Raw genomic sequence first — 13,012 nt, forward strand, 5'->3', positions numbered from 1 at the left:
TCTCGCAAGCTACTCACTACTTTTCTATGATTGGTGCATCACCTGTGTCTTATGAACTATACACTTACTCATCTTCTATAGCAGAATTAAATATTCTAAAAAGCAAATGCACGTTACAGGACCTCTACACTTGCTGCTCCCTCTTTTGTCTGTAACACTCTTCCTGCAAATATCTGCATGACTTCTTCTCTTTCTTCAAGCCTTTGTTCAAACATCGCCTGAAATATCATCTCACTGATAGGCCTTCTCTGACCACTCTATATAAAATAGCAACCTACTTACTTCCTCAACCCTGATCCTCTACTCCTTTTTCTGCTTTAGTTTTTTTTTTTTTTTTCTGAGGAAGATCAGAAAGCTAGCATCCTTGCTAATCCTCCTCTTTTTGCTGAAGAATACCGGCTCTGAGCTAACATCTATTGCCAATCCTCCTCCTTTTTTTCCCCAAAGCCCCGGTAGATAGTTGTATATCATAGTTGCACATCCTTCTAGTTGCTGTATGTGGGACGTGGCCTCAGCATGGCCAGAGAAGCGGTGTGTTGGTGCGTGCCCGGGATCCGAACCCAGGCCGCCAGCAGCGCAGGGCGCGCACTTAACCGCTAAGCCACGGGGCCGGCCCACTGCTTTAGTTTTCTCCATTGCATTTATCACCATTGGACACACACTAACTTCTTCCTCGTTAGAATCTAAGCTACTTGAGGTTAGGCACTTTATCTGCCTTATTCAGTGCTCTTTCTCTACTGCTTGGCAAATAGTAGTTGTAAGTATTTGTTTAATAAATGAATGAGTGGGGAACCAAATGATTCCTTGCAGATTCACTTAAAATAGTGGGATTCTTTTTCTTCATTAAAAAAGAGTGCAGGCATAAGGAAAAGTTTTGGTTATAAAGGCCTTAAAACTACTAACCTGGCTGTCAAGAAACATTTTACAATGTGAGAGTTAAGAATATAATAAATGTTAACTTTTTAATGAATAATAACTTTCTTCAAGTTTATCTGAGAACAGAAGGATGATTAACTTTAGTTACTGTTTTTGAACTTGTGGTTCCATTATAAATCAATTAAAGAATGATTTTTACAATACTTACCGTGTATTTCAACCAAGTATTTGTGGAATTTATGCTTTTTCCAAAACAAGTACAAGGAATGGATTTTGGGATTAAAGATTTTGCCTTCTGTATGGGAAAACAGACACATTCAATTAATGGGAAAGAGCAATGTATGGCAAGGTAAATTTAGCATAAAATGAGTCGTAGAGCCAATAAATGCTCTAAGAGTTCAGAGAAGGAAAAGGTCAATATGGGCTAGAATGCTGGGGAGGTCATTGTGTAGACTTTGGAGGATGGATTGGATTTGTAGAAAGGGGAGTGTATATCTGATGGAGGTAAGGAAAAAAATTGCTGAAGTCTTTCTTGCATAACATAATAGAGAGTTTGAATTAAAGGTTTTAAAATAAGTGGGTAACATGCTCAGATAAAAATTTTAGAAATACAGTAATGTATTTAAGAGAGATGATGGTGTTCTGAATGCAAGTAGAGTCAAGTGAGATTCTTTTTGTTACCCTTTGTTAACATTGTTAGTGCAATTTATTACTCTCCCCTTTTTACCAGGTTTATGATAACCTTTATATAGGTTTCTGTTATTGCACATATTACACAATATTGCAATTATTTATTTTCATGCTTCTATTCTCTACTGGTTCCTAGTCATCTTGTGCTCCCAGCATTTAGCTCAACGCTCAGAAAAGCTAGGACAAATACATGAGTTTAATGAACTAAGCTGTTTGGTTAGCACGAGATGCATCTAAGCTGGTTTCCTTCTTAAATTTAGCTCTCAGAATGGTTAAAGATTCCAGTTTTAAATCGGAAGATAGTCAATGGCTGTTCACATAAATATGTTAAAGTAGTTCAGGTAATTGTCACAAAATAAAAAAATTTACATCTTGACATTGTCTACAAAGGCATATTCCCAACATTTCAACTCCCTTAAGCATATCTGTTCTCCTTCTTTCTCTTATACTTCAGTTTTGCATGATTCCATTTCCTTCATCTTGGTTATCATAATGAGATGAAAACATTCATATATAGAGAGTGCTAACATGAGCAAAACATAAGATTTGATGTTTAAATATAATGGAATAAAGGTAAGCATCTTGCAGAGAGGAAAAAAGCTTTATAGTATTTTGTCTTGGAATTCTTATTCTACCAAAAATGTTTCTTTGATTGGCTTTCATGTCATGGAGAACCCTTAGGTATAGCAGTTTGGTAAACCCTTACTTCAGAGGAGAGATTAGAGCCACTATCTACAAGATGTCTGAGAGGATAGACAAGAGAAACATGTCTGAAATGTATACTATAATTACAAAATATGTATATATTTCTTTGGGCTCTTTAAGTAACTTCTCATGATTTCATTTTAGCCTCACTACAACCTGAGTAGATAAGCAGATTCGATACTGTTTATTTCTGTTTATACTGTTTGACAGATGAGGAACTGTGGTATTGTCTCCCATTAGCAGTCTGTTTCCCCTCATTTCTTTATATCTCTGCGCATGATCTCTTGTGAAAACTTCTCCATGAACTATCATTTGATTTTTAAAGATGGCCACTTAAACCGAGATTCAGTGACCTTTTCTCCTTTTATGATGGTTTTTTAAATATCGAGTGTAAACTTCCCAGAACACTCTAAAGTGCACATTTTGAATAGTGTGTACCGCATTGTTGGCACCATGGATAATAAGAATCTGTCAGTTACTTTGAGTTCGCAGCTAAACTTCCAGTTAGGAGAATCCTGTTTCGTTGTTAATTTGACTAGTGGTTACATAAAAGCCCCTTGGGATAGAATTGAAAAGTCTGGCTAAAGGTATTATGTTAGATTTTTGTGGGTAGCTGCAGTTGAGGCAAAACTTTGTGTGTCATACTCCAAAACTAAGGAATGTGTTCCTTACTTCATCTGACATTGTGTTAAGTCTGTGAGCTCAGCACTCAGCTATTTATATCTTTGTGGACAGTGCTTGCCATTAGATTATTTTTGCCAACACTCAAGTTGCTATGGCCATGTGTGAAGGGCCGGACTCCATGTGGGCCAGTAGATCCCAAATGTTAATTTGCCATTATTTGGGAGAACTAGTGAAGATGTAGATTCCAGGGCCCCAGTCCAAGGGTCTATTTTGTGGATCTGCAGTGAGGCCCAGGAACCTAAATTTCACTCATCTAGCAAATATTTGAGTACCTATGATATGTGCCAGGAACTGTTCTAGGTGATAGGGATATGTCAGTATCTTCTCTCTTGAAGCCTTTTCGCCACTGTATGTGTATGTGTGTGTGAGTGTGGGGCGCCACTGCTGGGAAAAAGGCAATAACGTAATAAGTTAGTTATGTAGTATGTTAGAGACTGATGAGTACTATGGAACAAATCGAGTTAGTTCAGATGGATTTAGCAGTGTGGGGAGTGGTGTGTGTGTGGGTTAGGGATGGGAGTGCAATTTCACCAGCTCTCAATATTATTCTGATATGTGTTTGACCACACTTTGAGAAACACTACTGTAGACATTATAATTTAAAATGATAATTTAATATGATTTCCTATCAATTGTGGTTCTTCAGATTAAAAAAAACTTAATATTAAGCACAAACATGTTGTGAATTATAAAAAACTGAAGGGTAAGTTTTTAACAGTTTTGTTGGAGTATAATTTATAGACCATACGATTCACCCAACGTTAGTGTATAGTTCAATAAACTCAGTAAATTTATGCAGTTGTGCAACCATGACCACAGTTCAGTTCTAAAACACTTCTATCACCACAAGAAGTTTCTTTGTGTTTGTTTGCAGTCAGCACCACCCCCTCGACCCGTCCCAGGCAGTCACTGATCTGCTTTCTGTCTCTATAGTTTTGCCTTTTTTGGAAATTTTTTATAAATGGAATCCTAATAGTTAGACTTTTGAGTCTGATATCTTTGACTTAGTATTATGTTTTTGAGGTTCATCCATGTTGTTGCATGTTTTAGTGGTTCATTCCTTTTTATTGCAGGGTAGTATTGCATTGTATGACTGTACTTTATTATTGGTAGATATTTGGATTGTTCTTAGTTTTTGGCTATTTTGAATAATGCTGCTGTGAATATTTGCACATGTCTTTGTGTGTGGACATATGCCTTCACTTCTGTTGGGTAGATATGTAGGAGTGGAATTTCTGGGTCTATAGTAAGTGTATGTTTAACTTTTTAAAATATTGTCAGTTTACTGGAGTAGCTGTACCATTTCCACCAGAAATATATGAGGGTTCCAGTTTCTCCACATCCTTGCCAGTACTTGGAATTGTTAGTCTTTTTGATCATAGCTCATCTTGTTAGATATGTAATGGTATCCATTTATGGTTTTACTTTGTGTTTCCCTAATGCCCAAGGATCTGAAGCATCTTTTCATGTGCTTATTGACTATTTGTTTTTATTCTTTGGAGAAATATCTATTCGGATCCTTTGCCAATTTTTAAATTGGGTTATTTGTCTGTTTATTATTGAGTTGTAAGAATTCTTTTTATAGTCTAGATATTAGACCCTTATCTGATGTATGATTTACAGATATTTTTTCCTATTTTGTAGGTTGTCTTTTCACTTTCTTGATAGTGTCATTTGATGCAGAAAAGTTTTAAATTTTGATCAAATCCAATTTGTCTATTTTTTTCTTTTGTCGCTTGTGCTTTTAGTGTTATATATATAAGAATCCATTACCAAATCCAAGGTCATGAAGATTTACCTCTATGTGTTTATTTTCCATTCATGTATTTTCCCAAAGGATATATTTTTAAAAAAGGAAAAAAACCCTGTTATGATTAGGCAATACAGACAGTAATTTCTACTTTTTAATTATGATAACTTTAATCTGGGATTGTCTCTCCTTGACACTGTACTCCTCCATATTCTGGGCTTGGATTGAAGAATTTTCCCAAGATTCCTCTCAAATTTATTTCTTGCAGTTAACCAACCCTTAGGATGATTTCAGTAATTAAAATAGCTGTTAGCTCAGGGTGAATCTTCCTCAACAAAAAAAGAAAAAGAAAAAAAAATAGAATGATTACTTATGTAGACTGAAATCACTTAATATTTTTTTTCTTTGATATTCTGTTTTTCTATCAGTAGAAGGTTACTTGATGTGGAGAATTTATATATTGCCTTGTATTATATTATATTGTATTATATCATAGCATATCATATTATATATTTACCCCCCTCTTCTCGTGGTAGACAGAATAATGCCCCCCACCCCTGCAAATGTCCAAGTCTTAATCCCCAGAACCTGTGAATGTGTCGCATAATGTGGCAAAAGGGAATTAAGGTAGCAGATGGAATATTAAGGTTGCTAATCAGCTAATTTTAAAATAGAGAGATTAAGCTGTATTATCTGAGTAGGCCCAGTGTAATCACAGGTGTCCTTAAATAGGGAAAAGGGAGGCAGAAGAGGAAGTTAGAATGGTGTAATGTGAGAAAAACTTGACTGCTATTGCTGGCTTTGAAGATGGAAGAAGAGGACCATGAGTCAAGGAATGTGGGTGGCTTCTAGAAGCTAAAAAGGGCAAGGAAATGGATTCTTCTCTAGAACCTCCAGGAAGTAAGGCAGCCTTGCAGATACCTTGATTTTAGCCCAGTGAGACTCATTTTGGACTTTTGAGCTACAAAACTATTAGGTTATAAACTTGTGTTATTTTAAGCCACAAAATGTGTGGTAATTTGTTACAGCAGCAATAGAAACAAATGCACCCCCTACTAATTGCCATCAGATAATGACTTTGATGCTGTATAGCAGATATGCATCATTTTTCCAAGAGTCTAATTTATAATTTTTAAAGTTATTTTAAGATTGCTTATTTTATATTTTCATCATATCAACCTTTGCTTATTCTGTTTATTAATTGGAAATGAAATGTGCTCATTGTCTTACTGATAATTCACTAGGAGGCCCTCAATGACATTCGAAATATGATGAGCCGTAATCCCCCAAACGAGGAGCAATCAAAAGTACTTGTCCCTAGACTAGGGCGGGATTCCAGTTGTGAGACCTTGGGCAAGTCACTTAGCCTCTCCTGGCTTGAATTTTCTTCTCTATAAAATGAGAGAGTTAGAATAAATAATCTTTCATGTCCCCTCATATTCTATGATATGATACTTTACTGCTTATGTGCATGTATGTGTATAACCATGCAATTACTTTATTTTTTTACCTTTTTAATTCATGATTTGAGGAAAGTGTTATGTCTCCCGCTTAGAGATGTAAAAATATAAAATTTTGTTTAGTAAGATAAGTAGTTGAGTTGTTCACTTATTTAATTCTGTATTTATTGAGTTTTGACTATTGCTTTGTACTGAAGATAAAAGATGAAGACCCTTTCTGCTCTTGGGGATCTCATAGTATCACAGGGAAAAGATATAACTGGAGAGATAGGTCTACTTAAATTGCTATGCACGGTGCTATGGAAACATGGAGATGCTAACCACTAGGAGGTTAGGACTGGCCTTCTGAAGGAAATGATGCTGGTCAAGAAGGGAGTGGATGGGACGGGTAGGCTGAGGATGGGCATTTCAGGCAGAGGACAGAACATCTCTAAAGCAGTGAAGAAGGAGAGAGCCTGAAGTGTTTGAGGGTGCTATTAAGAGATTTTAAATAGGAAAATTAGCATTATTGCATTGATGTTTTTGAAAGATTGCTCTGGCAGTCCTGTGGAAGACAGTTTTAAAATGTGTATAAAGTAGAGCCAGAGACATGGGGCAAACTAAAGGTAGTGGGAACAGTGAGAAGATTGTTGCCATCATCTGGGTGAGAAATGACATTGACCTGAACTAAGGCAGGGACAGTTAGAATAAAGATGGTTTGAAAGGTTTTACACAGGCAAAGTGAGCAGATCTTGATAATGGATTAAATGTGAGATGGGTGTGAGAGAGGAGTCTAGGATGACTCTGGAATTTCTCATTTTTAGAGGTAGGGATTGGTGTGAGAAGAGCAGAGGTTTGGTGAAAACAGTATGAATAGTGTTGGGCATGTTGAGTTTGAGGTGCCTGTAAGGGCATCTGGGTAACCACATGGGCCTAGAACTCTGGAAAGAGATTGGGGTGGAAATAAAGATTTGGGAGCTGTAACTATATGTAAGGTCATTATCAAAGGAAATGACATCTGAAAGTGCCATACAAATATTACCTAATTACCTGATGAGTAAGTCGTAGACCAAGATCTCTTGACTTCATGCATATGAGTTTTTCTACTCAATGAAGTATATTCCCATGACAAAATCATGGAGAAAATGTAAGTAGTAGCTAGGGGTTGAATTTACATGATCTTTAAGGTGTTTTCAAGTCCTGAGGTTGAATGAGTTAACAAATGTAAAGCACATAAAACAGTGCCTGACGCATATTATGGGTTATATAAGTGTTTGTGATCATTCTGTAAATCTGTAGAATCTTTGTGGTCTCTGTTAATTTAGATACCAATACTGTTTAGGTGTATCAATACTCTTTGATTGTAAAATGTATACAGAAATAGCAAAATTAAGAAGAATGCACACCAATGTTTATTTGTGTCTAATTATTTACACATAAATAATTATTTGTAAATAGGTTTGCCAAAAGCAATAATGGGGATTACTTGGATAGAACCGCATGTAGTTTCTTTGAAGACATGGTTAATGAAAATGAAGTTCGAATTAGCTGAAATTCAACAGGTTTTGTGCATTAAAAAGGCAAGTAGACAAAGACTGTGACATTTGACATGAAGATGACATCTGTATAGCATGCTCTGCCAAATTTCCAGAAGAACTGGCTTAGGAAAAGCGCTCTTTGGGTGCCCCTGAGTTTTATGTTTATTATTTTTTCCCCCAAAGCCCCAGTAGATAGTTGTATGTCATAGCTGCACATCCTTCTAGTTGCTGTATGTGGGACGCGGCCTCAGCATGGCGGGAGAAGCTGTGCGTTGGTGCATGCCCGGGATCCGAACCCGGGCCGCCAGCAGCAGAGCGCGCGCACTTAACCGCCAAGCCACGGGGCTGGCCCCTGGGTGCCCCTGAGTTTTGATTAGCATCTGAATGGTGAAATGAAAAAGATGAAACCAGGCATTCAGAATGAGGGGGAAAGGAGGACTAAAGGATTTCCTGCAGACTGGTTTGGTATTGTAGATACTCAAGTTCTGGAATACGCCAGAACTGATCTGGCTGGCTGCTACGCTGGATCTAAGCTGTGACGCTTGTACTGCTTGGCTGAGCTCAGTGTTATACAAGTTAAAAGCTTAACCACTTTTCCTATATTTCCTTGTTCTTCATCAATAAAGTTGGATGGTATATTGTGAGGATTACATGAGATTACATGAAATAACATGAAAACCCAGGATAGTGTGCCAGGCACATTGTAAATGCTCACCCTGTATTAGTTCCCTTTATCCTTACTCCATTACAAGCACAGTGAAACGCTATTTCTTCTCTCTTATTCCTTTGTGGAAGGTATCAAAAAGTTGCCTCAGTTAGTTTAATGCTGCCTATCTTAGCCTGGGTTTCCTAGACAACAGAGCCTGAGGCAAAACCTAGGAGCTAATGCTCTACCAGGAGTATAATCCAGGATAGCAAAATTGAGGAGGAACAATGAAGCAAGGCAGAGAAAATGAGATCACAAATACAAAGTTCACATTATTGAGTTGTAAACACAGCCACGTCACCAGGGTTGTCTCTGGATAAGCCCTGTGGAAACACTCATTTCAAAACGGTCTTTTGGAGGAAGGAAAGGGGAATATTCTTCCTGTCTCTTGTCTTTCATTGGTCAGCGTTTGCCCCCTGCCCTACGGGGTTCTGCTACTCAGCCCTCTGGGCAGCTGCTGGGAAGCCAGATCCTGAAACCTATGGAGCAGCCCGTCACTTGAGTCTAGAAGCAGTGGGAGGTGCCAGAGCCTCTGTGAGTCTAGTCAGACTAGGTCTGGTACCAAGCTGCTGCAGTTCCAGTGCAGCACGAGGAGCCCAGCCCTCTCTCAGGTGAGGCTGAGGCAGCTGGCAGTGTAAGGAGGTGATACAAGTGAGGCTGAGAGATCTGCAGAGGCTCAAACACTGGGTTCAATACATAGCAAGTTCTTTATAATGCTATTTGTTTCTGAAACATTTTCTTTTAAAATGTGAATGCTTGTGGGGCTAGCCCGGTGGCGTAGTGGTTAAGTTCACACGCTCTGCTTTGTGGCCTGGGGTTCTCGGGTTCAGATCCCAGGTGCGGACCCACGCACCACTCATCAAGCCATGCTGTGGCGGCGTCCCATATATACAAAAGAGAGGAAGATTGGCACAGATGTTAGCTCAGGGACGATCTTCCTCACCAAATAAATAAATAAATAAAATAAAATGTTAATGCTTGCACGTGTAACATCTAGTATAGTCCCCTTATAGTATATATTTTGCTGATGATCTGAATTTTATTTTACTCTCTTACCAGTAAGAGCCAGCACAGCAGACAGTGCTGAATTCTTCCTTGAATGTGAGTGCAAAGTGCTGCAAATGCTATCAGCTAAGGAGAGCACCAACTGCCTCCTTGAGCTGAGGGAGTTCTGCCAAGTGCCATGCACTTCACTTTGGCCTTTCCACTGCCATTTATTTCACTTTCTAACAAAAATAAATGATTGACAAAAGGTGTGCAGGTGCTGGGGTTGCCACAAAGAAACAAAGGAATAACCACTGGATTGTAAATGCAAGTGTTCAGTGAGAGGTTCTTCAAGGAAATACCGAGCAAACAGAGGGTAACCTCCTTTATGCACAACAAAAGGCATCATCACTGCAACCCGAGAGGATTGGCCAGCAGTTGTATGAACAGGAGCTGGAAGAATGGTGGTAGAGGCATGCTGTGGCTGCCAGGCCAGATATATGTATGCAGACTGTTCTTCTCACTCTTCCATGAATATACTATTAATTCACAACTCCTGCCTCATGATGCTTCCTCTTAGGCTGGAAATATCCTTTTTTTATCCCGGGTCTTGCCGATTCTTCCTTTCCTCCTACAATAGGAGCTATTGTATCTTACCCTCTGACTCATGCTTTTGTGATTGTTCCCATCTTGGTCAATCTTTGCTTTTAAAAATTATTACTGTTTGTAGCATTTGATTTAGCTTTTACTTCCTACACTATTATAGACTTAATATTTGTATTTACATACACACAGGTGTGACAGATTTGTTTCTCCAAGTAGATTATAATGCCTTGTGAATCAAAATTCGTGTTTTAAACCTCCTCTGTATCCCCACTGATTTTAGTACGGGACCTATAGCAAGCATACCAGAAAACCTTTCCAGATGGTATCTTTTGTCAACTGACCTCTAGCTTATCTGAACCCAGAAACTGAAAAAAATTATGATAAATTTTGAATGAATCCTTTAATATTCAAACTCTTGCTATTTGCCATCTAAAACTTAAGAACCAAATAGATTTGGAATTCCTTGCTAATCAGAATTTGCTATCGGAACTCTCTCTTTCCAAGCTCGGGAACCAATAGACTTAGATAATAGGATACTCGTCTTTCCAGATTCATGTTGTTTCAGTGGTGGGATCAGCATGTGTTATACTGAGTCTCTAGCTGCGGTTCTTTCTGCTCCAACTCCAGTATACGAGTGTAATAATCATACCGTTATCACTATTATGAGGGCTGTGGTGAGGCAGAAAGTGTGACCTAGGGAATATGCATAGGTTTTTGCCTTTGAATTCTAGTTCTGCCACTTAATTCTCACTGCATGACTTTTCTCACCGGTAAAATTGTAAAAATTATATCTACTTTTTGAGATTCTTGTATAGAATAAAAATAATGTAGATAAAATGACTGGCATATATATAATAGGCACTTGATGAATAACAAGTATTGTCATCTCCATCAGTATCGTTAATCATCTCATTCAATCCTGACAAATTATGTTTTCCTCTTCTTTAAAGCAACCAACCAGCTATTATTTATTTATTTAGGTTTTTCACTCTTTTTTTTATGACAAATATTCCACATTCATGATTCTCTCTATCAGAAGTTCTTTGAGACTATGCCGTCGGCCTTGGCCAGTCCGAGAATGGAGTCATCTGACTCGCCCATCCTAGGAATGCCCCGCAGATGGTGTAGGTTTTACACTGGCAGTTGAACCTGCCTGTCACCTTGTCAACCTTGGCCATGTTCATCTGGATGGACGTGTGGTCCTTGCCTTGGATGATGTGGTTGCTAGTGGAGCGTTTCTGTGGCACGAACAGATCCACGAATTTCCCAACATCGATCTGCATGTCAGGGGTGCGCCAAGAGCCACTATGAGCGCGATCAAAAAGGAATCCCCGTGTCCCCCGACAGCGCTGTTGGCCCGGTTAGCTATTTATTGAATAACTTCTGTGGGTTAGACACTAAAATAATCTGACTTTATGCATGATCTTCTTGTTGATACTCTTTTTGATATAGGTTGGTATAAGATAAGTGAAATTTTTACCAAATTTTTGGTTGAACAAGGTTTAGATCTTGAGTCTTTGTCTTTATAATTTTTTCTTTTAGAATAAACTAGTCTCTTAAATAAAGATTTCCTTTAAGAAAAGAAAATCTAATATATAGTAATCCTGCTTATCTCTATTTTTCCTCAGAAAGTTGAGTCCTTAATCTCTTTCTTGTTAGCATATATTGACTGCTATTGTCTGATTAAACCAGAATTTTCTCCTTTATTAAAAATTCTTATTTAAATCATTCACTCATATGAAAATGTAGTAGGAAGGATGTGAATACCCATACTGTGTAGAGATTGTACCATGAGTGGATTGCACAGCTGGGAGAGAGCTCAGGTGATTTTTTTGCTGTTTTGAATTGTTTCCATAGTCTTCCCCCTCCCACCCTCTCAAGAACCTGCCAGATGGAAAGTGTAGTGCTAAATGGGAGAAGAGGTACAAAGGGATGGATCAGAGGTGTTTTTACAGTCCCCCAAAGCGTAGTTTGAGTGGAAGTCTGTGTGGGAGAGAGACAGATGTACCACCTGAAGGTAGGGTGTGTAGTGGGAGTGGCTGGTGTGGCGAAGAGGAAGATGTTGAGCCTTCGAATCCCAAATTGCATGACATCCCAGCAGATTTAGGGGCAGAGGGATAGGCTGCTTGGTGGAAACCACTTATAAATTTCTACAACAGGTAGTAGCCATCAATGGGAGCTGAATTAAATTATTTAAACTGCTGTAAACTAAAAATTTTAAGGATTTCCGTCTGCATAACAATTGATACCTCAGAATAAGTGCTTTGCACTCCAAGTGAGTAATAGATAAGAATGTGCTGGGTATGATCTTCTCCTGGCAGAGATTGGTTGTTCTCCCAGTAGCCCCAGAATCTTTGCGTGCCCTGAAGGCTGATAGAATACGCCGATTATGGTAAGTGTGAGTTCCCTAAAATTCGTTCATAGTTTAAATACTTACAAATGTTATTTGGCTTATGAGGATTCTGCACGGTGGCAATGGCAAGCAGACCCCAGTGAAAATGCATCTGTGGGGAGCCCATATTTTAGTTGCCAATTAGGGCATTCAGCCAGTGCGCCATGGGACACATTATTTATCAATTTATATCATACGTTGCTCCTTTGAAGGCTGTGTTATGGATGATACAATGTTGTATTTTATTGATATCTAACTCTTGAGTGAACAAAGCAAATTTCTATATGTAAAAGATACATGAAAAGCATTATGTGAACTGTGAAACATTAAATACATATATGTTAACTATTTTAACTATTTTTCTTTGTTTTCGGACTTTCAGGATACATCAATATGTATATAAGTTTTTATTGAATAAATTTAAGTAACTAAATATTGAGTAAATGTTAAGTTAATATTAATCTGTATGACGGATTTTTTTCATTTGAAGTTATTTTTTAAAAAATTGAGGAAAACGAACTGATGAAAAGTCTCAGTTCTAACCAACAAAAACACATATGTGCTAATACAAAATTTACATGTTAAGAAATGTCACCTTAACAGATTAGTTTAAAAATTCCCAAATTTTATAATTCAAGGCAT

At 38.0% G+C, this 13,012-nt stretch overlaps 1 protein-coding gene and 1 pseudogene across 1 annotated transcript in view; one reads left to right on the forward strand and one right to left on the reverse strand.

Annotated features, from left to right (window-relative positions):
* Positions 1–1,125: 1,125 nt before the first annotated feature.
* KIF21A (kinesin family member 21A) overlaps positions 1,126–13,012 on the forward strand; it is a 101,116-nt gene continuing 89,229 nt past the window's right edge. Inside the window, exon 1 of the mRNA XM_058558513.1 lies at positions 1,126–1,225. Within this exon, the coding sequence (XP_058414496.1) occupies positions 1,143–1,225 (83 nt within the window). The 5' untranslated portion in view covers positions 1,126–1,142. The remainder of the gene's footprint in view (positions 1,226–13,012) is intronic.
* Positions 11,011–11,261, reverse strand: LOC131416191 (small ribosomal subunit protein eS21-like; annotated as a pseudogene).

This window comes from Diceros bicornis, chromosome 17 (genome assembly GCF_020826845.1).
Source record: "Diceros bicornis minor isolate mBicDic1 chromosome 17, mDicBic1.mat.cur, whole genome shotgun sequence".
Lineage (NCBI taxonomy): Eukaryota > Metazoa > Chordata > Mammalia > Perissodactyla > Rhinocerotidae > Diceros > Diceros bicornis.